This window comes from Scomber scombrus, chromosome 17 (genome assembly GCF_963691925.1).
Source record: "Scomber scombrus chromosome 17, fScoSco1.1, whole genome shotgun sequence".
Lineage (NCBI taxonomy): Eukaryota > Metazoa > Chordata > Actinopteri > Scombriformes > Scombridae > Scomber > Scomber scombrus.
The window spans coordinates 289,035-314,034 of NC_084986.1; the positions used below are offsets into that span (position 1 = coordinate 289,035).

At 44.4% G+C, this 25,000-nt stretch overlaps 2 protein-coding genes across 2 annotated transcripts in view; both read right to left on the reverse strand.

Moving 5' to 3' along the window:
• Positions 1–3,103: 3,103 nt before the first annotated feature.
• LOC133997262 (C-reactive protein-like) lies at positions 3,104–5,500 on the reverse strand. The gene is made up of 2 exons (XM_062436836.1): positions 5,446–5,500; positions 3,104–3,778 (listed from the first exon to the last, which is right to left on the reverse strand). Exons 1-2 carry the CDS (start codon positions 5,498–5,500, stop codon positions 3,144–3,146), a joined length of 690 nt encoding a protein of 229 aa, XP_062292820.1. The 3' UTR covers positions 3,104–3,143.
• A 6,005-nt stretch (positions 5,501–11,505) lies between these two features.
• Positions 11,506–25,000, reverse strand: part of LOC133997984 (pleckstrin homology domain-containing family G member 3-like) — a 378,673-nt gene continuing 365,178 nt past the window's right edge. Inside the window, exons 26-32 of the mRNA XM_062437724.1 lie at positions 24,523–24,556; positions 23,419–23,499; positions 21,170–21,202; positions 20,102–20,457; positions 15,656–15,751; positions 13,846–15,574; positions 11,506–13,416 (exon numbers count right to left, since the gene is read on the reverse strand). Coding sequence (XP_062293708.1) covers positions 12,575–13,416; positions 13,846–15,574; positions 15,656–15,751; positions 20,102–20,457; positions 21,170–21,202; positions 23,419–23,499; positions 24,523–24,556 — 3,171 coding nt within the window. The 3' untranslated portion in view covers positions 11,506–12,574. The remainder of the gene's footprint in view (positions 13,417–13,845; positions 15,575–15,655; positions 15,752–20,101; positions 20,458–21,169; positions 21,203–23,418; positions 23,500–24,522; positions 24,557–25,000) is intronic.

Consider the following 25,000-nt stretch of genomic DNA (forward strand, 5'->3'; position numbering starts at 1 on the left):
TAGTGTAAAAACATCAGATATTAATATTAATGTTTAAATAAATCTGATATTTATGTTTAAACTGATGAAATGAGTTTATCCTCTGATTGTTAGCAGTGAAACAGCTGCTGCACCAGACTCCCTTTAAAAATCTCTGGATTTAACGTCTCTCTGCTTTTTAGTGAAGATAGACTCAACCTACAATAACTATTTAAATATCCTCTTAAAGCTCAGATTATTCTGCTTAAATCGGCAAATAAAGAAATAATTAATAAACTTTAAATGACCGTGAAATTTGAGCTGTTTGTAAAGTATGTGCTTCCCGTTCTGGTGAATCTGTGCCGTTTAAACAGCGGTTTGATTTGCTGCTATTTAACATTTAATATATTAAACATATTTAACACAGTTTGGAGCAGAAAGCTTCAGTCAGAGTTTCAGTTTAATCAGTTTTAAATCTTCACTAAGTCTTCATTAAGTTTCACCGTCACAATAAAAACATTTCACACCGACAGCTGCACCAGACTCCCTTTAAAACTCTCTGGATTTAACGTCTCTCTGCTTTTTAGTGAAGATAGACTCAACCTACAATAAATATTTAAATATCGTCTTAAAGCTCAGATTATTCTGCTTAAATCGGCAAATAAAGAATTAATTAAAAATCGCTTCATGACGGTGAAATTTGAGCTGTTTGTGAGCTATGTGCCGCCTGTTCCGGTGAATCTGTGCCGGTTAAACAGCGGTTAATCAGACTTTACATTAAATATTTATTAAACATATTAAACATGTTAAACTAAAAGCTTCAGAGTCTCAGATTTAAATATGAAATGAAATTTAAATGTTTCAGCATCACACAAACTTTAATAAAGAATCAAAGAGTTTAACTCACACCGGCAGATTCACGGTGATGTGTCCGCTCAGAGGGCACCGGAGGCCGGCTGCAAGAGCTCCGTGGGTCGGACCTCCAGCTGCAGAACAGAGGAGTCGTTACCGGGGAGAGGAGGAGTCTTTACCGGGGAGAGGAGGAGTCTCTACCGGGGAGAGGAGGAGTCTTTACCGGGGAGAGGAGGAGTCTTTACTGGGGAACAGAGGAGGGGTCTTTACCGGGGATAGGAGCAGTCTTTACCGGGGATAGGAGGAGTCTCTACCGGGGAGAGGATGAGTCTTTAGCAGGGAGAGGAGGAGTCTTTACTGGGGAACAGAGGAGGAGTCTTTACCGGGGATAGGAGGAGACTTTACCGGGGACGGAGGAGTCTTTACCGGGGATAGGAGGAGACTTTACCGGGGACGGAGGAGTCTTTACCGGGGATAGGAGGAGTCTTTACCGGGGATAGGAGGAGACTTTACAGGGGACGGAGGAGTCTTTACCGGGGAGAGGAGGAGTCTTTAACAGGGACGGAGGAGTCTTTACCGGGGATAGGAGGAGAGTTTACTGGGGATAGGAGGAGTCTTTACCGGGGATAGGATGAGTCTTTACCGGGGAGAGGAGGAGTCTCTACCGGGGAAAGGAGGAGTCTTTACCGGGGAGATGAGGAGTCTTTACCGGGGATAGGAGGAGTCTTTACCGGGGATAGGAGGAGTCTTTACCGGGGAACGGAGGAGGAGTCTTTACCGGGGATAGGAGGAGTCTTTACCTGGGAGAGGATGAGTCTTTACCGGGGAGAGGAGGAGTCTTTACCTGGGAGAGGATGAGTCTTTACCGGGGAGAGGAGGAGTCTTTACCTGGGATAGGAGGAGTCTTTACCGGGGAACGGAGGAGGAGTCTTTACCGGGGATAGGAGGAGTGTTTACCTGGGAGAGGATGAGTCTTTACCGGGGAGAGGAGGAGTCTTTACCTGGGATAGGAAGAGTCTTTACCTGGGATAGGAGGAGTCTTTACCGGGGAACGGAGGAGGAGTCTTTACCGGGGATAGGAGGAGTCTCTACCAGGGATAGGAGGAGTCTTTACCGGGGAGAGGAGGAGTCTTTACCGGGGATAGGAGGAGTATTTAGTCTTTACCGGGGAACGGAGGAGTCTCTACCAGGGAGAGGAGGAGTCTTTACCGGGGATAGGAGGAGTGTTTACCTGGGAGAGGATGAGTCTTTACCGGGGAGAGGAGGAGTCTTTACCTGGGATAGGAAGAGTCTTTACCTGGGATAGGAGGAGTCTTTACCGGGGAACGGAGGAGGAGTCTTTACCGGGGATAGGAGGAGTCTCTACCGGGGATAGGAGGAGTCTTTACCGGGGAGAGGAGGAGTCTTTACCGGGGATAGGAGGAGGCTCTACCTGGGATAGGAGGAGTCTTTACCGGGGAACGGAGGAGGAGTCTTTACCGGGGATAGGAAGAGTCTTTACCTGGGAGAGGAGGAGTCAAGTGACCATCCATTGGTTGTTTCCAACTCATCAGCCAATCAGAGAGTTCGAGGGGCGGGACGTAGAGGAGACCCCGTAGAGTGAATCCAGGGGCTCCAATAACGGTTTAAAATGCTTTAGTTTAATTCGTTATTTAACGGATAAGGAGTCTGATTACCGGTACGCTAATAATGAGCTGTGTCCCAGTTCAATCAATCATCAATCAATCTTTATTTATAAAGCACCAAATCACAACAAAGTCATCTCATGGCTCTGTCCACATAGAGCAGGTCTAAACCGAACTCTTCAGGTTTCATTTAAAGAGACCCAACATTCACACATGAGCAGCACTTGGTGACAGTGGAGAGAAAAAGTTTAATCCGTAGTGAAGAGAAGAATCACAACAATAACAATCATAATGTGAGCCAGTCATAGCCCACATGTCAACTCATCTGTATTTCTTATTATATTTGGTTTTTAAAGTCTTTTTCTTCTACTGTGCAGACATGTTCGGCTCACTGTGAGACTGCAGCAGCTCATTAATGGGAAACATAGCTGCAGATGTCTGGAGTTAACCAGCTGCAGCTGATTGAGTCATTTCAGTAGAATTGATGGTAAATTAAAGTTGGTCTCCATCTTTAAATCATCTGCTGAACTCCGAGACACACGGTGAAGTTGCCAAAGTGTTTCATTCAGAAATTAATCTAGAAAAAGATCCTGATTAGAGCCGTAACTAACGATCATTTTTATTATTAAAGCAAACTGATTGACTTTCAGTAAAATCGACGTTAAGCGAATAAAAATGAGTGAAAACTGTTCCAGTCGACTCTGAACTTCAGTAACAGGCGGGTTCTTTAAAGTCGCTTTCCTGGATGTAGACGTTCCCTGAGATCTTGTAGCTGAGGTCGTTCCAGTTGAGAAGGTTCCCGGGATTAAAGGAACCCTGATTCATGTAGGACCGGATGTCACACGCAGACACGATGTGGCTCCACATGTGAAGATCGGTGACGTCTCCTTCAAACGAGTCGTTCTGGTTGTAACCGCCTTGAAATGCATCCTGCTCCTGACCGATGATGGCGTTCATGTCCCCGCTCACGTCGTAGTTCAGTCCCACCAGCTTCTGGGAGGTACGAAGTCCGTTCAGCCACAGCTGGTTCAGCCCGGTACCAGAGTCCCAGGTCCAGCAGACCGAGTTCCAGTCCAGCAGGTGGGTCGGTAGATCCTCGAATTCGTATGTATTGCTGCCTAGGTGGACCTTGTATTTTCCCTGACTGCTCTTCATCAGCATCACAGCGTTCGGGTGGTCTCGGGTGGCCAAAGAAAAGAGTCCCTGCGTCCTCTGCAGCTGAGAGAAGAACCGGAGGCAGACGGTCATCGTGGGGATGGAGTCCGTGTCGATATGAAGAGTAACGTGGGGAACGTTGAGACTTTTGGGATCATCGGGAAAAGTGAACTGCTTCCCCGACAAGTCTGTGACGAACAGAAGGAGAGAGAAACCAGTCACATGAAGAATGAACTGAAACAAACCTGATGCTGCTTTTAAATCTAGTTTAACTGATTTATGAATTCATCATCTTACCAACACTTATTAGTTACTGACCCACGTTCCTCTTGTTCATACTGACTAATAAAAGATGCCGTTTAAAACTAGTTTTTAAGATCTGTTTAAGGTCTTTTTCTGTATTCATCCATTTATAAAACAATAAAACCTTAATTACACATTGATCCAGTTTTCTCTTATTGATCTTTTTTAAATATATTAATTATATTGAACTGGGCGTAACTCGGACCTCCATGATGTCTTGCTGCGGAGCCGCTGAGTTCATTCTGAATTTATCTCCTATAAAACCAACAAAATACTAAATGTACATTTTAACAAACCTGATGCTGCTTTTAAATCTAGTTTAACTGATTTATGAATTCATCATCTTACCAACACTTATTAGTTACTGAGCTGTTTGTTTCTACCTAAACTGAATGAATCCCAAACGCAGCACTGTGCTCTCCACCATCGTTACATTTATAATTTATAATTTTTTCAATAATCATGTTGACGTCTTAGTTTAATGCTTCATGTTCGATTCTTACTGGGAATGAAACAGATTCCCGTTCACAGTGATTGATCCGTTCTATCTCAAGCTTTTTTGGAAGGCTTTTTATACAGAAAAAGCAGGATTAACACTGCATTGTGTTCTCCCATAGGCAACCCCCCCCCCCCCCCCCAGCTAAATGGCGCCATCTGGTGGAAAAACAAACAACTACCATTTACAGCCCATGCTCCAAAATAACAGCCATGAAAGAATCAGATTTATGGATCAGTAACTAATAAGTGTTGGTAAGATGATGAATTCATAAATCAGTTTAACTAGATTTAAAAGCAGCATCAGGTTTGTTAAAATGTACATTTAGTGTTTTTGTTGGTTTTATATAATTTGAAATGACATTTGCACCATTTTTTACCAAAAGTAAGACTGAATGCTCCTGAAAATGTCAAATGGTGTAACCACAAAAGAATGATACATTACATATTTTATCACCTACAGTGTATTTAAGTGGACTTATACTAATAATGACTTCATTTAAAAAAACATCAAATGAAAAGAGAAACATTTGGAGTATTTCTACATTTAAATTTTAAGGTATGTTGTCAACATTAAGCAGGACACACCCTAAAAACAGTTTTGACAAATTATGTAAAATGTGTTACAGAATAATGTGTCTTGTTAAATGTGGATTATATTTATTCAACATTTAAGTTCTCATTTATTTTCCTGTATAATAAACCAGCTGACACTGGGGTTACATCAGGTCATTGACCCTCAAACAGTGAATTATAGACCGAAGTGTCGGTGGTGATGAAACCTGACTCTGCTTCTCTTTCTAAAGCTGTGACAGTAGCGCCCCCTGCTGGACGATAGTGACTCACTGAGAGGGTTTTATAGAGGAGGACAAACTGAGCTCTGTGGTGCAGCTTTGAGCAGTTTGTGTTCATGATGTTCATTTGTTTGCTGCTAGGCTTCATTTTCTACTAAAACATCATAAAACATCATAAATAATCAGCTTTTGATCAAAAGTTGCTGCAAAATCAAACAGAAACATGGAGGAAGTAAATAAGTGATTTAAAGATGTTTCAGCACCTTCACAGAGAGCAGCAGCCCAGAGGAGGGAAAACAGCAAGGTCCTCGTCTCCATGACAACGACCACGATGACGACGATGATGATGATGATGAGGATGATGAAGATGGGCTCGCCGTGTCACTCAAAACCTGAGATTTGAGAAAACTTTAATTCAGAATAAAAAGTCCAACAAACATCTGAATGATTTATAAGTTTCATTCTTTCAGCTACATGATGAACTTTATTCAGCTGGAGGTAAATTATCTGATATATTACAGCTGATAAATGTTTTATATGAATATCAATAAAATATCAGTAATAATAATAATGATAATAATAATAATATAATAATAATAATAATAATAATATAATAATAATAATAATAATAATAATATAATAATAATTATAATAATAATAATAATAATAACAATAACAATAACAATAATAATATAATAATAATAATAATAATAATAATATAATAATAATAATTATATAATAATAATTATAATAATAATATTTAGAGGCATAACAATGATCACTATCAATGATATCAAACTAATTTTTGTTAAAATATAAAATGTACAAGATATTTAGTCTTAATGAATTATTTACTAATTATTAAAATCAGAGTTAAACCACCTGTTAATTACATTTACCTGAGCAGAGATCCTCTTCTTCTTCTCCTTCTTCTTCTTCTGCAGCTTTATATGGAGCAGTTTGTTCAGTTTTCTCTTCATCATCATCATCATCATGTTTAATCATCGTCTTCCAGAAAACAGAAGTTAAACTTCCTGTTTTTGCGGTTTCAACAGTTTTCACAGTAAAAGCAGAACTGGGACGTTGCAGATAAACTGCTATCTATCCATCCATCCATCCATCCATCCATCCATCCATCCATCCATCCATCCATCCATCCATCCATCCATCCATCCATCCATCCATCCATCCATCCATCCATCCATCCATCTATCTATCTATCTATCTATCTATCTATCTATCCATTTATCTATTACTGAAGGTTTGATCCTTGTTTTAACTCGTTGTGTCTCTGCTGTTAAAGGACGTAAAACATTTATAAATATCTTCTATCCTTAATATTTAATGTTACTGTGTGTAAATGTTAATATCTTAACACTCCTTTATATACATACATATACATACTTATAAACACTTTGTCTTAATTTTTCACTTGTTTGAGTAAAAACTAGAAACAATCTTAGTGATTTAATAACTAACGTGTGAAAGGTTAAATAATGAAACCCCCTGTGATGTCAGGTGATGGTGGGCGGAGTCAGAAACGACCTGAAGCAGGTACTTCCTGTTCCTCCATCAGTCAGCTGACTCCTTCTGTGGTGTCAGTCTCTGTTCGTGCACGTGAGCGTACATGTTAGTGCACGTGTGCGCTGAGTGTGAATCAGCCTCTGTGCTGCTGAACAAACTGCAGCGACACGTTGAGACGGTTGAAAGTGAACTCGTCATGTTTAATCATCGTTTTCTGCAGAATCTCTGCAACCGTCCTCAGAGCACTTCCTGTTTCTGTGTTTCAACGGTTTTCACAGTAAAAGCAGAACTAACGCACACGTTTAAACTAGAGTTCATATTTTAATTAAACAATAAAAATTAAAGTTTTATCACCTCCAGCTCTGACTGTACAACTTCTGTTAGAGTAAAGAAATAGATACAGAGTCTGAGGACGGTGATTGTGAGGACGGTGATAGAGAGGACGGTGTTTGTGAGGACCGTGTTTGTGAGGACGGTGTTAGTGAGGACGGTGATTGTGAGGACGGTGTGTGTGGGGACGGTGATAGAGAGGACGGTGATTGTGAGGACGGTGTTTGTGAGGACGGTGTTTGTGGGGACGGTGATTGTGAGGACCGTGTTAGTGAGGACGGTGATTGTGGGGACGGTGATAGTGAGGACGGTGTTTGTGGGGACGGTGATTGTGAGGACCGTGTTAGTGAGGACGGTGATTGTGGGGACGGTGATAGTGAGGACGGTGTTTGTGAGGACGGTGATAGTGAGGACGGTGATTGTGGGGACGGTGTTAGTGAGGACGGTGTTTGTGAGGACGGTGTTTGTGAGGACGGTGATAGAGAGGACGGTGTTTGTGAGGACGGTGTTAGTGAGGACGGTGTTAGTGAGGACGGTGTTAGTGAGGACGGTGTTAGTGAGGACGGTGTTTGTGAGGACGGTGTTTGTGAGGACGGTGTTTGTGAGGACGGTGTTAGTGAGGACGGTGATAGAGAGGACGGTGTTTGTGAGGACGGTGTTAGTGAGGACGGTGTTTGTGAGGACGGTGTTTGTGAGGACGGTGTTTGTGAGGACGGTGTTAGTGAGGACGGTGATAGAGAGGACGGTGTTTGTGAGGACGGTGATAGAGAGGACGGTGTTAGTGAGGACGGTGTTTGTGAGGACGGTGATAGAGAGGACGGTGTTAGTGAGGACGGTGTTTGTGAGGACGGTGATAGTGAGGACCGTGTTAGTGAGGACGGTGTTTGTGAGGACGGTGATAGAGAGGATGGTGTTAGTGAGGACGGTGTTAGTGAGGACGGTGATAGAGAGGACGGTGTTAGTGAGGACGGTGTTAGTGAGGACGGTGTTTGTGAGGACGGTGATAGTGAGGACGGTGTTTGTGAGGACGGTGTTAGTGAGGACGGTGATAGAGAGGACGGTGTTTGTGAGGACGGTGATAGAGAGGACGGTGTTTGTGAGGACGGTGATAGTGAGGACCGTGTTAGTGAGGACGGTGTTTGTGAGGACGGTGTTAGTGAGGACGGTGATAGAGAGGACGGTGTTTGTGGGGACGGTGTTTGTGGGGACGGTGATTGTGAGGACCGTGTTAGTGAGGACGGTGATTGTGGGGACGGTGATAGTGAGGACGGTGTTTGTGAGGACGGTGATAGTGAGGACGGTGTTTGTGAGGACGGTGTTTGTGAGGACGGTGATAGTGAGGACGGTGTTAGAGAGGACGGTGTTAGTGAGGACGGTGTTAGAGAGGACGGTGTTAGTGAGGACGGTGTTTGTGAGGACGGTGTTAGTGAGGACGGTGTTTGTGAGGACGGTGTTTGTGAGGACGGTGTTTGTGAGGACGGTGATAGAGAGGACGGTGTTTGTGAGGACGGTGTTAGTGAGGACGGTGATAGAGAGGACGGTGTTAGAGAGGACGGTGTTTGTGAGGACGGTGTTAGTGAGGACGGTGTTAGTGAGGACGGTGTTTGTGAGGACGGTGTTAGTGAGGACGGTGATAGAGAGGACGGTGTTTGTGAGGACGGTGTTAGTGAGGACGGTGTTAGTGAGGACGGTGTTAGAGAGGACGGTGTTAGTGAGGACGGTGTTTGTGAGGACGGTGTTAGTGAGGACGGTGTTAGTGAGGACGGTGTTTGTGAGGACGGTGTTAGTGAGGACGGTGATAGAGAGGACGGTGTTTGTGAGGACGGTGATAGTGAGGACGGTGTTAGTGAGGACGGTGTTTGTGAGGACGGTGTTAGTGAGGACGGTGTTAGTGAGGACGGTGTTTGTGAGGACGGTGTTAGTGAGGACGGTGATAGAGAGGACGGTGTTTGTGAGGACGGTGTTAGTGAGGACGGTGTTAGTGAGGACGGTGTTAGAGAGGACGGTGTTAGTGAGGACGGTGTTTGTGAGGACGGTGTTAGTGAGGACGGTGTTAGTGAGGACGGTGTTTGTGAGGACGGTGTTAGTGAGGACGGTGATAGAGAGGACGGTGTTTGTGAGGACGGTGATAGAGAGGACGGTGTTTGTGAGGACGGTGATAGAGAGGACGGTGTTTGTGAGGACGGTGATAGTGAGGACCGTGTTAGTGAGGACGGTGTTTGTGAGGACGGTGTTAGTGAGGACGGTGATAGAGAGGACGGTGTTTGTGAGGACGGTGTTAGTGAGGACGGTGATAGAGAGGACGGTGATTGTGGGGACGGTGTTTGTTAGGACGGTGTTTGTGAGGACCGTGTTAGTGAGGACGGTGTTAGTGAGGACGATGATTGTGAGGACGGTGATTGTGGGGACGGTGATTGTGGGGACGGTGTTAGTGAGGACGGTGTTTGTGAGGACCGTGTTAGTGAGGATGGTGTTAGTGAGGACGGTGTTAGTGAGGACGGTGATTGTGAGGACGGTGTTATTGAGGACGGTGATTGTGAGGACGGTGTTTGTGAGGACGGTGTTTGTGAGGACGGTGATTGTGGGGACGGTGTTTGTGAGGACGGTGTTTGTGAGGACGGTGATAGTGAGGACGAAGTTTGTGAGGACGGTGATAGTGAGGACGGTGATTGTGAGGACGGTGATAGTGAGGACCGTGTTTGTGAGGACGGTGTTAGTGAGGACGGTGTTAGTAAGGACGGTGATAGAGAGGACGGTGTTTGTGAGGACGGTGATAGAGAGGACGGTGTTTGTGAGGACGGTGATTGTGAGGACGGTGATTGTGAGGACGGTGTTTGTGAGGACGGTGATTGTGGGGACGGTGTTTGTGAGGACGGTGATTGTGAGGACGGTGATTGTGGGGACGGTGTTTGTGGGGACCGTGTTTGTGAGGACGGTGTTAGTGAGGACGGTGTTTGTGAGGACGGTGATAGAGAGGACGGTGTTTGTGAGGACGGTGTTAGTGAGGACAGTGATTATGAGGACGGTGATTGTGAGGACGATGATTGTGAGGACGGTGATTGTGGGGACGGTGATTGTGGGGACGGTGTTTGTGGGGACGGTGTTAGTGAGGACGGTGTTTGTGAGGACGGTGATAGAGAGGACGGTGTTTGTGAGGACGGTGTTAGTGAGGACGGTGATTGTGAGGACGGTGTTTGTGGGGACGGTGTTAGTGAGGACGGTGTTTGTGAGGACGGTGATAGAGAGGACGGTGTTTGTGAGGACGGTGTTAGTGAGGACGGTGATTGTGAGGACGGTGATTGTGAGGACGATGTTAGTGAGGACGGTGTTTGTGAGGACGGTGTTAGTGAGGACGGTGTTTGTGAGGACGGTGATAGAGAGGACGGTGTTTGTGAGGACGGTGTTAGTGAGGACGGTGATTGTGAGGACGGTGATTGTGAGGACAATGATTGTGAGGACGGTGATTGTGGGGACGGTGATTGTGGGTACGGTGTTTGTGGGGACGGTGTTAGTGAGGACGGTGTTTGTGAGGACCGTGTTAGTGAGGACGGTGATTGTGAGGACGGTGTTAGTGAGGACGGTGTTAGTAAGGACGGTGATTATGAGGACGGTGATTGTGGGGACGGTGTTTGTGAGGACGGTGATAGTGAGGACGGTGATAGTGAGGACGGTGTGTGTGGGGACGGTGTTTGTGAGGACCGTGTTAGTGAGGACGGTGATTGTGAGGACGGTGTTAGTGAGGACGGTGATAGTGAGGACGGTGATTATGAGGACGGTGATTGTGGGGACCGTGTTAGTGAGGACGGTGTTTGTGAGGACCGTGTTAGTGAGGACGGTGATTGTGAGGACGGTGTTAGTGAGGACGGTGATTGTGGGGACCGTGTTAGTGAGGACGGTGATAGAGAGGACGGTGATTGTGAGGACGGTGATAGAGAGGACGGTGTTAGTGAGGACGGTGTTAGTGAGGACGTGATAGAGAGGACGGTGTTAGTGAGGACGGTGATTGTGGGGACGGTGTTAGTGAGGACGGTGATTGTGGGGACCGTGTTAGTGAGGACGGTGATAGAGAGGACGGTGATTGTGAGGACGGTGTTAGTGAGGACGGTGATAGAGAGGACGGTGATTGTGAGGACGGTGATTATGAGGACGGTGATTGTGGGGACGGTGTTTGTGAGGACGGTGTTAGTGAGGACGGTGTTTGTGAGGACCGTGTTAGTGAGGACGGTGTTTGTGAGGACCGTGTTAGTGAGGACCGTGTTAGTGAGGACGGTGTTAGTGAGGTAGATGATTTTTAAAAATGTATTTATGTATTTATGTAATTTTAAAAACCGCAGCTAATGGAGATCCTAATAAAGTAAACACACACACACAGAAACACACACACACACACACACACACACAGAGACACACACACACACACACACACACACACACATACACACACACACAGAGACACACAGTTTCTCCTGTAGGTGGTTTTAATGTGAAACAGAACATACATGCAAACATTTCTGTACACACACACACTCACACGTGTGTAACCATGGTTACAGTTTGTATTTACATCAGATCAATAAATAGGAGGACTGTTAGCGACGGATCAGTGGTCACAAAGTCACAGGTTCAAGTCCCATCAGCCCATGTGCCCGTCATCAAGGTGCTTTAATGGCTGCTCTGGATCAATATAATGTTTATAATAATATACAATGCTCTGGGTAATAATACAATATAATATAATATAATATAATATAATATAACATAATATAATATAACATAACATAACATAATATAATATAATATATAATGTTTGGATAAAAGATGAACAGCTGGTTTTAATAAACTAAAGAAATGAAAAACTTAATAAAATAAACTGAGACATAATTATAAAAACTAAAAGGCACAAAACAGAGAAACAAACATTAATATATAAATAGTTAATTCATCATAATTTGGTAAAATAATTTAGGTGTTTCATTTATTGATAATCTGTTTTTTAAAATTCATTAAAACAATAATAATAAAATGTTTAAACTCTTCTTTCTGAGCATCTTTGGTCTGAAGACTGAATGAACAGTCAGCAGCTCATCTTTACTGTTAATGAGCAGGTTGCTTTTTATTAATTACTTTATTAAAATAAATTCACAGGTTTCATTCACCAAAACGTTTTTAAGGACTTATTTAAATGTTGAAATGTTCCTTTAACACGAAGCAGCAGTCTGAGGTTAATGAATCTGCTCAGTGAAGCTTTTAAAATGAAACTGTACAAAAAAAAGTGCTTTTAATAAAGATATTTACAGATTTCTGTTCTTTTTATTTTCTCTTGATTTCATTTTAATCTGTTGAGATGAAACATTTTGTCTTCTAAACACTAAAATGACAATAATTATAATTATTAAATAATAATGTTTGATGTCCTGATGTGAACATTAAAATAATAACTATGATGCAGAATAATAAGAATTAACCGTCTGATACTTACAGATTTAAAACCGTTATGACTATTGTAACATTTCATTTTAAAGTTCACAAACTGTTTTTTCAGCTCAGACTCTGAAACTTCTCTCTCAGGTTTTTCACGATGCTCTGCTGCGAGCCGTCCTGATCGTCACATGACCCGGCCGCCGTGACGTCGCCCTCTGCTGGCCGGGCCGGCTCTGATCTGGCTCTCGCCTCCTCTCGCTGCCGGTACTCGTCTGAGTCCTGGTAGGCGCGGCAACGGTCGATGACGGCCATGATGGAGATCTTCTCTTTGCTGGTGGGAGAGCGGATCTGAACGTAGCTGTCGTCTTCTTCTGTGGTTTCTTTGGCGGTCTCCGACTCCGGCGGAGGAAGCTTCTCCATGACGATGATCTTGTGTTCGGGGTCGCTCTGCATCGGCGCCTCGGCCGCCACGTAGTAGCCGGCGTAGCTGCTGTTAGAGACCTGGTCCTGGAGGTTCTGCAGCTCGCTCAGCTGTGCTCCGCTCAGCCGGGGGTCCAGAGAGTTCGCTCTCTGGAGTCTGTTGCTGCGCTCCTTGCGGGCGGCGTCGCGGCTGGCGAGGGGTCTGTGAGGAGGAGTGTCGGGGAGCAGCGGGCCGGGCGAGGCGCTCGAATGTCTCCTCAGACCGCCGTCAAACATCTGCTCCGGGATGGAGAGACTCCGGGTCACGGAGGCCATCGGGGAGCGGCTGTGGACCGTGTACTTGGTGCGGAGCTCCCGGACGTCGGGCCAGTTGAAGCCTTCGGTGGGAGGAGGGGGGCTGAGAGGGCTGCGGGACCGAGCCCGACCCCCCGGGGAGCAGGCGGGGCCGGGGCTCGGAGACCTCACCTGGTCCACGGGACTCAGAGGAAGAGAAGGTCCGAGGTCCAGAGAAGCCAGCGGCAGAATCAGGCTGGATTTACCTGCAACACCAAAGACCAACAGATCATGTGACCGCTCGCAGTGACATCATCACGCTGTCTACACGTGACGCTGTCTCTCATTAAAAACACTAAGAGATCGACTGTAAACACCAGGACCTCACGGTGCATTCAGGTGCACCTCATAAACTCAGAAAGGTTTGACTGCAGCGTTGTTAATAATTAGATGTTAACAATAATTTAACTTCCTGTTTTACTGCTGAATCAACAACTGATTTGTCAAAAATCCAGAATGATGCAGACACATAAAAACTGCTCATTTAATTTGTTCTTATGTAAATTTGAGTTTTTGCATGTTTACAGGATCGACTTGGATTCAGCCTTTAGGGGAACCACTGTGACCCCTCTGTGTCGCTGACCTTTGACCTCCCTGTGGAGGCAGAGACAGACCTGAAGGTGAACAGGAAGTACCTGACATCTCCTCCACCACGCAGGGTAAGCTCTTCTTCCTGATCAGGGCTCCGTGGTGGCTCCGCTGCCGGGCCACCGGTTTGGTGGTTCTGATTCTCTGGCTGTACTGGCGGGCCAGGTGGAGGACTTTGCTCTTGGCCTTGTCGACGTCGTCCTGCTCGTCCTCGCTCGGCGGCTCGGCTTCAGCCTCGGCCTTCAGCCGGGCCACCCGCGGGCCCGCAGCCCTGAGGACGGCGGCGTCTCCCCTGCAAACCTTCATGGAGTCCTTCAGACCTCCAGCCCGGTTCACCCCGGCGGAGGCTTTGTGTTTGGGGGGCGACAGACTGCGGGACTCCTCTGCGATGGTGCCGAGGTCAGACGCTGCGCCCTCCTGGTCTCGGGTCCTGCTCGAGGTCTCTTCGCTGATGGTTCTGCAGCTTCTCGACGCCTCTCGACATCGATCGCGGCCTCGGTCGTCGCTTCTGGTGATCTGCTGCTCCATCGCCTGCCAGATCTTGATCATTTCAGATGAAGGTCTGAATTCTTCATCCTCAGCTGGATTATCAGGCACGCTGTGAGATCTGGACCTTTCTCCTGAGTCTTCGGGTTCTGTGCTCCTCTGACCCGACTTCATAGAGTCCGAAGAATCACTTGACACCATGTGACCTCGGGTTTCAGACGGTAGCGCTGAGTCTGAGGACGGCTCGAGACCGGAGGAGGAGGACGGCTTGTCCTTCGGCATGCTGTTGAGCCGGCTGACGGAGCTCCTGACCAGGCCGGTGGGGATGTAGGTCAGGCTCTCTCTGCGCTGCAGGCTGAAGGTGGCGTCCTGGTTTCCGGCGTTCTCGTAGTAGCTCTTGATCTTCCCGATGAGCAGCTGGTCCTGTTTGGACAGCATGGAGTCACGCCTCCGCTGAATGCTCCTTTCAAACAGGCCGTCGTCTTGCAGGGACAGCAGGGTCAGATCTGTGGCGCCAAAGGTCTCGGCGAGGTCGGAGCAGGTGCTGCTGGGTAACCGGTCACCGCTGAGGCTGACGCTGCTGCCAGTCCTGCTGGGTAACCGTTCGGCGCTGAGGCTGACGCTGCTGCCGGTCCTGCTGGGTAACCGATCGGCGCTGAGGCTGACGCTGCTGCCGGTCCTGCTGGGTAACCGTTCGGCGCTGAGGCTGACGCTGCTGCCGGTCCTGCTGGGTAACCGATCGGCGCTGAGGCTGACGCTGCTGCCGGTCCTGCTGGGTAACCGATCGGCGCTGAGGCTGACGCTGCTGCCGGTCCTGCTGGGTAACCGATCGGCGCTGAGGCTGACGCTGCTGCCGGTCCTGCTGGGTAACCGTTCGGCGCTGAGGCTGACGCTGCTGCCGGTCCTGCTGGGTAACCGCGGTGACGTGCAGCTGGGGGAGCGGGCCTCGTCCTGGACCAGGCTGCCTCGCTTCACGCTGTTGTTGAAGTGCTGAGCGATGGCGCTGGCTTTGTCCAGAACCGACGAGGGCAGGATGCTGGAGGCCTCCGCCGCCTCCTTCTCACCCTCCTCATCCTCGGAGGATTCACCGCTGCTCAGCGTCTTTGAATCTGAATCCGGGGTCGCGGAGGACGGCTCCTCTACCGGCTCCAGATCCGCTTTGGGTTTCAGCGGTTCCGTCTGCTGAGGACTCGCCGAGATCCTCGGAGGAGTGGTGGACAGACGAGCCGGAGGTTCTGGTTCAGGGTTTTCTGAGGGCTCCGACTCTGAAGGCTTCTCCTGAGGCTGCTTCTGAAAACCAGAGAGTCCAGTATCAGTCATTTACATCAGAACCAGAACCAGTTTATTGATCAGTGATTGTTGATTATTTACCTGCTGACCCGTCGGCTCAGTCGCACCTGTCTCAGCAGGAAGTACTCCGATTACTTTGTTACTGCCGTTAGAAGAGACGCCGGCGGCCTCCGCCTCCTTCAACAAGACCAGAAACAAACCTTTACTACACACTGCAGCCTTTACTACACACTGCAGCCTTTACTACACACTGCAGCCTTTACTACACACTGCAGCCTTTATTACTACACACTGCAGCCTTTACTACACACTGCAGCCTTTATTACACACTGCGGCCTTTATTACACACTGCAGCCTTTATTACACACTGCAGCCTTTACTACACACTGCAGCCTTTATTACACACTGCAGCCTTTATTACACACTGCAGCCTTCACTACACACTGCAGCCTTTATTAAACACTGCAGCCTTTACTACACACTGCAGCCTTTACTACACACTGCAGCCTTCACTACACACTGCAGCCTTTATTAAACACTGCAGCCTTCACTACACACTGCAGCCTTTATTACACACTGCAGCCTTCACTACACACTGCAGCCTTTATTAAACACTGCAGCCTTTACTACACACTGCAGCCTTTATTAAACACTGCAGCCTTTACTACACACTGCAGCCTTTATTACACACTGCAGCCTTTATTACACACTGCAGCCTTTATTACACACTGCAGCCTTTATTACACACTGCAGCCTTTACTACACACTGCAGCCTTTATTACACACTGCAGCCTTTATTACACACTGCAGCCTTTACTACACACTGCAGCCTTTATTACACACTGCAGCCTTTACTACACACTGCAGCCTTTATTACTACACACTGCAGCCTTTACTACACACTGCAGCCTTTATTACACACTGCAGCCTTTATTACACACTGCAGCCTTTATTACACACTGCAGCCTTTATTACACACTGCAGCCTTTACTACACACTGCAGCCTTTATTACACACTGCAGCCTTTATTACTACACACTGCAGCCTTTATTACACACTGCAGCCTTTACTACACACTGCAGCCTTTACTACACACTGCAGCCTTTACTACACACTGCAGCCTTTACTACACACTGCAGCCTTTATTACACACTGCAGCCTTTATTACACACTGCAGCCTTTATTACTACACACTGCAGCCTTTATTACTACACACTGCAGCCTTTACTACACACTGCAGCCTTTATTACACACTGCGGCCTTTATTACACACTGCAGCCTTTATTACACACTGCAGCCTTTACTACACACTGCAGCCTTTATTACACACTGCAGCCTTTATTACACACTGCAGCCTTTACTACACACTGCAGCCTTTACTACACACTGCAGCCTTTACTACACACTGCAGCCTTTACTACACACTGCAGCCTTTACTACACACTGCAGCCTTTACTACACACTGCAGCCTTTATTACACACTGCAGCCTTCACTACACACTGCAGCCTTTATTAAACACTGCAGCCTTTACTACACACTGCAGCCTTTATTAAACACTGCAGCCTTTACTACACACTGCAGCCTTTATTACACACTGCAGCCTTTATTACACACTGCAGCCTTTATTACACACTGCAGCCTTTATTACACACTGCAGCCTTTATTACACACTGCAGCCTTTATTACACACTGCAGCCTTTATTACACACTGCAGCCTTTACTACACACTGCAGCCTTTATTACACACTGCAGCCTTTATTACACACTGCAGCCTTTACTACACACTGCAGCCTTTACTACACACTGCAGCCTTTACTACACACTGCAGCCTTTACTACACACTGCAGCCTTTATTACACACTGCAGCCTTTATTACACACTGCAGCCTTTACTACACACTGCAGCCTTTATTACTACACACTGCAGCCTTTATTACACACTGCAGCCTTTATTACTACACACTGCAGCCTTTATTACACACTGCAGCCTTTACTACACACTGCAGCCTTTATTACACACTGCAGCCTTTACTACACACTGCAGCCTTTACTACACACTGCAGCCTTTACTACACACTGCAGCCTTTATTACACACTGCAGCCTTTACTACACACTGCAGCCTTTATTACTACACACTGCAGCCTTTACTACACACTGCAGCCTTTATTACTACACACTGCAGCCTTTACTACACACTGCAGCCTTTACTACACACTGCAGCCTTTATTACACACTGCAGCATTTACTACACACTGCAGCCTTTATTACTACACACTGCAGCCTTTACTACACACTGCAGCCTTTACTACACACTGCAGCCTTTATTACTACACACTGCAGCCTTTACTAACCACTGCAGCCTTTATTACTACACACTGCAGCCTTTATTACACACTGCAGCCTTTATTACACACTGCAGCCTTTACTACACACTGCAGCCTTTACTACACACTGCAGCCTTTATTACACACTGCAGCCTTTATTACACACTGCAGCCTTTATTACACACTGCAGCCTTTATTACACACTGCAGCCTTTATTACACACTGCAGCCTTTATTACACACTGCAGCCTTTATTACACACTGCAGCCTTTACTACACACTGCAGCCTTTATTACACACTGCAGCCTTTATTATTACACACTGCAGCCTTTATTACACACTGCAGCCTTTATTACACACTGCAGCCTTTATTACACACTGCAGCCTTTATTACTACACACTGCAGCCTTTACTACACACTGCAGCCTTTACTACACACTGCAGCCTTTATTACTACACACTGCAGCCTTTACTACACACTGCAGCCTTTACTACACACTGCAGCCTTTATTACACACTGCAGCCTTTATTAAACACTGCAGCCTTTATTACACACTGCAGCCTTTATTACTACACACTGCAGCCTTTATTACACACTGCAGCCTTTATTACACACTGCAGCCTTTACTACACACTGCAGCCTTTATTACACACTGCAGCCTTTATTACACACTGCAGCCTTTATTACACACTGCAGCCTTTATTACACACTGCAGCCTTTACTACACACTGCAGCCTTTACTACACACTGCAGCCTTTACTACACACTGCAGCCTTTATTACACACTGCAGCCTTTATTACACACTGCAGCCTTTACTACACACTGCAGCCTTTATTACACACTGCAGCCTTTATTACACACTGCAGCCTTTATTACACACTGCAGCCTTTACTACACACTGCAGCCTTTACTACACACTGCAGCCTTTATTACACACTGCAGCCTTTACTACACACTGCAGCCTTTACTACACACTGCAGCCTTTACTACACACTGCAGCCTTTACTACACACTGCAGCCTTTATTACTACACACTGCAGCCTTTATTACACACTGCAGCCTTTATTACACACTGCAGCCTTTACTACACACTGCAGCCTTTATTACACACTGCAGCCTTTACTACACACTGCAGCCTTTATTACACACTGCAGCCTTTACTACACACTGCAGCCTTTATTACACACTGCAGCCTTTATTACTACACACTGCAGCCTTTATTACACACTGCAGCCTTTATTACACACTGCAGCCTTTAATACACACTGCAGCCTTTACTACACACTGCAGCCTTTACTACACACTGCAGCCTTTACTACACACTGCAGCCTTTATTACACACTGCAGCCTTTATTACTACACACTGCAGCCTTTATTAATACACACTGCAGCCTTTATTACACACTGCAGCCTTTATTACTACACACTGCAGCCTTTATTACTACACACTGCAGCCTTTAATACACAATGCAGCCTTTATTACACACTGCAGCCTTTATTACACACTGCAGCCTTTACTACACACTGCAGCCTTTATTACTACACACTGCAGCCTTTATTACACACTGCAGCCTTTAATTCACACTGCAGCCTTTATTACTACACACTGCAGCCTTTACTACACACTGTAGCCTTTATTATTACACACTGCAGCCTTTACTACACACTGCAGCCTTTACTACACACTGCAGCCTTTATTACACACTGCAGCCTTTACTACACACTGCAGCTTCTCTATGAATAATATTTGACAGATCCTGACCAGCAGTAGTTTTGTATATGTTGTTACTGACTTCGTGGCTCAGACTGTAAGTATCAGAGAACGTGCAGATGAGGAAGCACCGCGGCAGCAGCAGATGCTCAGTTTGTTTTTGGCTCCGCAGAAACAAACAATAAACTCAAAGCTGCAGGTCAAAGGTCATGAAGCTCAAATAAAATGCAAAACACCCCGAAACCAAAAGTCACAAAAATAAAGTTCAGCTTTTTAGTGGCAGCAGCAAAGCTGACATCACACTATTAATGTTAGCTGTTCTGTTGCTATACTGGCTTTATGCTAAGCTAGGCTAACAGTTAGTTCCACACATGAAGCTCATGCAGCAGAGCCGAGAGCTCCGGCGGCTGTAAGTGGTCGATGAGCGGAGCGGGGAGCGCCGTTATCCGTGACTTTAGTATGTTACGGAGCTGGAGCGAGGCAGCCTCACCGTCACCATGGCGACCCCTGAGGACAGCAGAGCCTGGGCCCTGTAGTGCCAGCAGGAAATGGCGGCCAGCAGCGAGCTGGCGAAGTCGGCTACCTGGTCGTCCTCCAGCAGGAGGTCATCGGGGTCACTGTCCGCCGCCCGCCGCTCCTCTTCTTCCTCCTCCTCCTCTTCCTCATCACTGCAGCTCTGCCGCTGCACAGACCGCTTCCTGCCCTCCTCCTCCTCCTCAGCAGGCCGCTCCAACTCAGACTCGCCCAGCGTGCTGCTGCTGGCGGTGGGCTGCAGAGGGGGCGTCTCCCCCGGCAACGCCCCCGGTAACGCCCCCAGCAACGCCCCCGGTAACGCCCCGTCACTACCTGAGTGCTGCAGGACGCCACACGAGCTGCTACTTCCTGTCTACGTTTGTTTGTACGACTGTCGCGTCAAAGTGACAGCGAAACGTCCCACTGACCCTGAAGGCCTCACATTAACCTTCCTACCGTACTGTCCTGAATATGATGTTTAATTACAGGGGGGGCGAGGTCAGGGAGGAACACCCATAAATATATAAAACTGACTTAAAAGTTAAAGTTATTCTTTAAGAATAAAATCTGCATTAAATTGTTAAAATACTACGAAAATGTTCCTTGAAGGATCAAAGATCAATAATCAGTGATTGATTACAGATTTAATGAAGAATGAATGATCTCTGGCAAACTTTCAAACTGCTGGGGGGGGGGGGGGGGTCATATTCAGGACAATACGGTAAGTGCAGACCTTCATTAAAGTACATTATCATCATTTATTAAACATTATATAAACGTCATGTATGAAGATAAACAGCTGAGCTCAGATCAGATTCTGATTAACATTTAAAACTTTTTTAAGTGAAGAAAACAAAAAGATTCTCACCTTTAAGATGGCTGGAAGTCCAACGGGGAGGGGGGGGCAGAGCAGACGGGGGGGGGGGGCAGAGCAGACGGGGGGGGCAGAGCATACGGGGGGGGGCAGAGCAGACGTGTGATTGGTTAAACAGAACAAACACGTTAAAGCTTCATTGATCAAACTTTACTTTAAAACATTTTTTACCTTTAGAGCTCCTCAGAATCTGTCTGCTCGGCTCTGAAACACACAAATCACTCATCAATATCATATCAATCAATATGTATCACATAAACCAATCACAGATCAATAATCTATAATAGGAACCAATCACAGATCAATAATTTATAATAAGAACCAATCACAGATCAATAATCTATAATAAGAACCAATCACAGATCAATAATCTATAATAGGAACCAATCACAGATCAATAATCTATAATAAGAACCAATCACAGATCAATAATCTATAGTAAGAACCAATCACAGATCAATAATCTATAGTAAGAACCAATCACAGATCAATAATCTAAAATAGGAACCAATCACAGATCAATAATCTATAATAGGAACCAATCACAGATCAATAATCTATAATAAGAACCAATCACAGATCAATAATCTATAATAAGAACCAATCACAGATCAATAATCTATAATAAGAACCAATCACAGATCAATAATCTATAATAAGAACGAATCACAGATCAATAATCTATAATAAGAACCAATCACAGATCAATAATCTATAGTAAGAACCAATCACAGATCAATAATCTATAGTAAGAACCAATCACAGATCAATAATCTATAGTAAGAACCAATCACAGATCAATAATCTATAGTAAGAACCAATCACAGATCAATAATCTAAAATAAGAACCAATCACAGATCAATAATCTATAGTAAGAACCAATCACAGATCAATAATCTATAGTAAGAACCAATCACAGATCAATAATCTAAAATAGGAACCAATCACAGATCAATAATCTATAATAGGAACCAATCACAGATCAATAATCTATAATAGGAACCAATCACAGATCAATAATCTATAATAAGAACCAATCACAGATCAATAATCTATAGTAAGAACCAATCACAGATCAATAATCTAAAATAGGAACCAATCACAGATCAATAATCTATAATAGGAACCAATCACAGATCAATAATCTATAATAGGAACCAATCACAGATCAATAATCTATAATAAGAACCAATCACAGATCAATAATCTATAATAGGAACCAATCACAGATCAATAATCTATAATAGGAACCAATCACAGATCAATAATCTATAATAGGAACCAATCACAGATCAATAATCTATAATAAGAACCAATCACAGATCAATAATCTATAATAAGAACCAATCACAGATCAATAATCTATAATAAGAACCAATCACAGATCAATAATCTAAAATAGGAACCAATCACAGATCAATAATCTATAATAGGAACCAATCACAGATCAATAATCTATAGTAAGAACCAATCACAGATCAATAATCTATAATAGGAACCAATCACAGATCAATAATCTATAATAGGAACCAATCACAGATCAATAATCTATAGTAAGAACCAATCACAGATCAATAATCTAAAATAGGAACCAATCACAGATCAATAATCTATAATATGAACCAATCACAGATCAATAATCTATAATAGGAACCAATCACAGATCAATAATCTATAATAGGAACCAATCACAGATCAATAATCTATAATAAGAACCAATCACAGATCAATAATCTATAATAGGAACCAATCACAGATCAATAATCTATAATAGGAACCAATCACAGATCAATAATCTATAGTAAGAACCAATCACAGATCAATAATCTATAGTAAGAACCAATCACAGATCAATAATCTATAATAGGAACCAATCACAGATCAATAATCTATAATAGGAACCAATCACAGATCAATAATCTATAGTAAGAACCAATCACAGATCAATAATCTAAAATAGGAACCAATCACAGATCAATAATCTATAATATGAACCAATCACAGATCAATAATCTATAATAGGAACCAATCACAGATCAATAATCTATAATAGGAACCAATCACAGATCAATAATCTATAGTAAGAACCAATCACAGATCAATAATCTATAATAGGAACCAATCACAGATCAATAATCTATAATAGGAACCAATCACAGATCAATAATCTATAATAGGAACCAATCACAGATCAATAATCTATAATAGGAACCAATCACAGATCAATAATCTATAGTAAGAACCAATCACAGATCAATAATCTAAAATAGGAACCAATCACAGATCAATAATCTATAGTAAGAACCAATCACAGATCAATAATCTATAGTAAGAACCAATCACAGATCAATAATCTATAATAAGAACCAATCACAGATCAATAATCTATAATAAGAGCCAATCACAGATCAATAATTACCTGACTGTCGTCGTCCCTGGCGACCATCAGCCTGACGAGGAGGCGGAGCTTTGTTCAACCGCTCCGCATACCGAAGAGGATCTGAGAGGAGAGATACTGGTTATACTGGTTATACTGGTTATACTGGTTATACTGGTTTATACTGGTTATACTGGTTATACTGGTTTATACTGGTTATACTGGTTATACTGGTTTATACTGGTTTATACTGGTTATACTGGTTATACTGGTTTATACTGGTTATACTGGTTATACTGGTTTATACTGGTTTATACTGGTTATACTGGTTATACTGGTCATACTGGTTATACTGGTTATACTGGTTATATTGTTTATACTGGTTATACTGGTTATACTGGTCATACTGGTTATACTGGGTTATACTGGTTATACTGGTTATATTGTTTATACTGGTTATACTGGTTATACTGGTTTATACTGGTTATACTGGTTTATACTGGTTTATACTGGTTATACTGGTTATACTGGTTTATACTGGTTTATACTGGTTATACTGGTTATACTGGTTATACTGGTTTATACTGGTTATACTGGTTTATACTGGTTATACTGGTTTATAATGGTTATACTGGTTATACTGGTTTATACTGGTTATACTGGTTTATACACCAGTATCACACTAGTGATACTGGTGTTACTGGTGTAACAGTATAACCAGTTTATACTGGTTTATACTGGTTTATACTGGTTATACTGGTTTATACTGGTTTATACTGGTTATACTGGTTTATACTGGTTATACTGGTTTATACTGGTTATACTGGTTATACTGGTTTATACTGGTTATACTGGTTATACTGGTTTATACTGGTTATACTGGTTACACTGGTTATACTGGTTATACTGGTTTATACTGGTTATTATACTGGTTTATACTGGTTACACTGGTTATACTGGTTATACTGGTTATACTGGTTACACTGGTTATACTGGTTTATACTAGTTATACTGGTTATACTGGTTTATACTAGTTATACTGGTTACACTGGTTACACTGGTTTATACTGGTTATACTGGTTATACTGGTTTATACTGGTTATACTGGTTTATACTAGTTATACTGGTTATACTGGTTATACTCACAGATAGAATCCATTTCCAAGATGGCTTCCTTCGCCTGAAACCAGCACAAACAAATTATACACATATACTGGTGTTACTGGTGTTTATACTGGTGATACTGGTGTTACTGGTGTTACTGGCGATACTGGTGATACTGGTATTACTGGTGATACTGGTGTTACTGGTGTTTATACTGGTGATACTGGTGTTACTGGTGATACTGGTGTTACTGGTGTTACTGGTGTTACTGGTGTTACTGGCGATACTGGTGTTACTGGTGTTACTGGTGTTACTGGCGATACTGGTATTACTGGTGTTACTGGTGTTAGTGGTGATACTGGTGATACTGGTGTTACTGGTGTTACAGGTGATACTGGTGTTACTGGTGTTTATACTGGTGATACTGGTGTTACTGGTGTTACTGGTGTTACTGGCGATACTGGTGATACTGGTATTACTGGTGTTACTGGTGTTACTGGTGTTTATACTGGTGATACTG

Excerpts from the sequence above, each read along its gene's own strand:
- LOC133997262 (XM_062436836.1), bottom strand. The coding sequence starts at position 5,500 with ATGGAGACGAGGACCTTGCTGTTTTCCCTCCTCTGGGCTGCTGCTCTC. Across the intron at positions 3,779-5,445 it reads GGCTGCTGCTCTCTGTGAAG|ACTTGTCGGGGAAGCAGTTC; the intron begins GTGCTGAAACAT and ends TGTTCGTCACAG.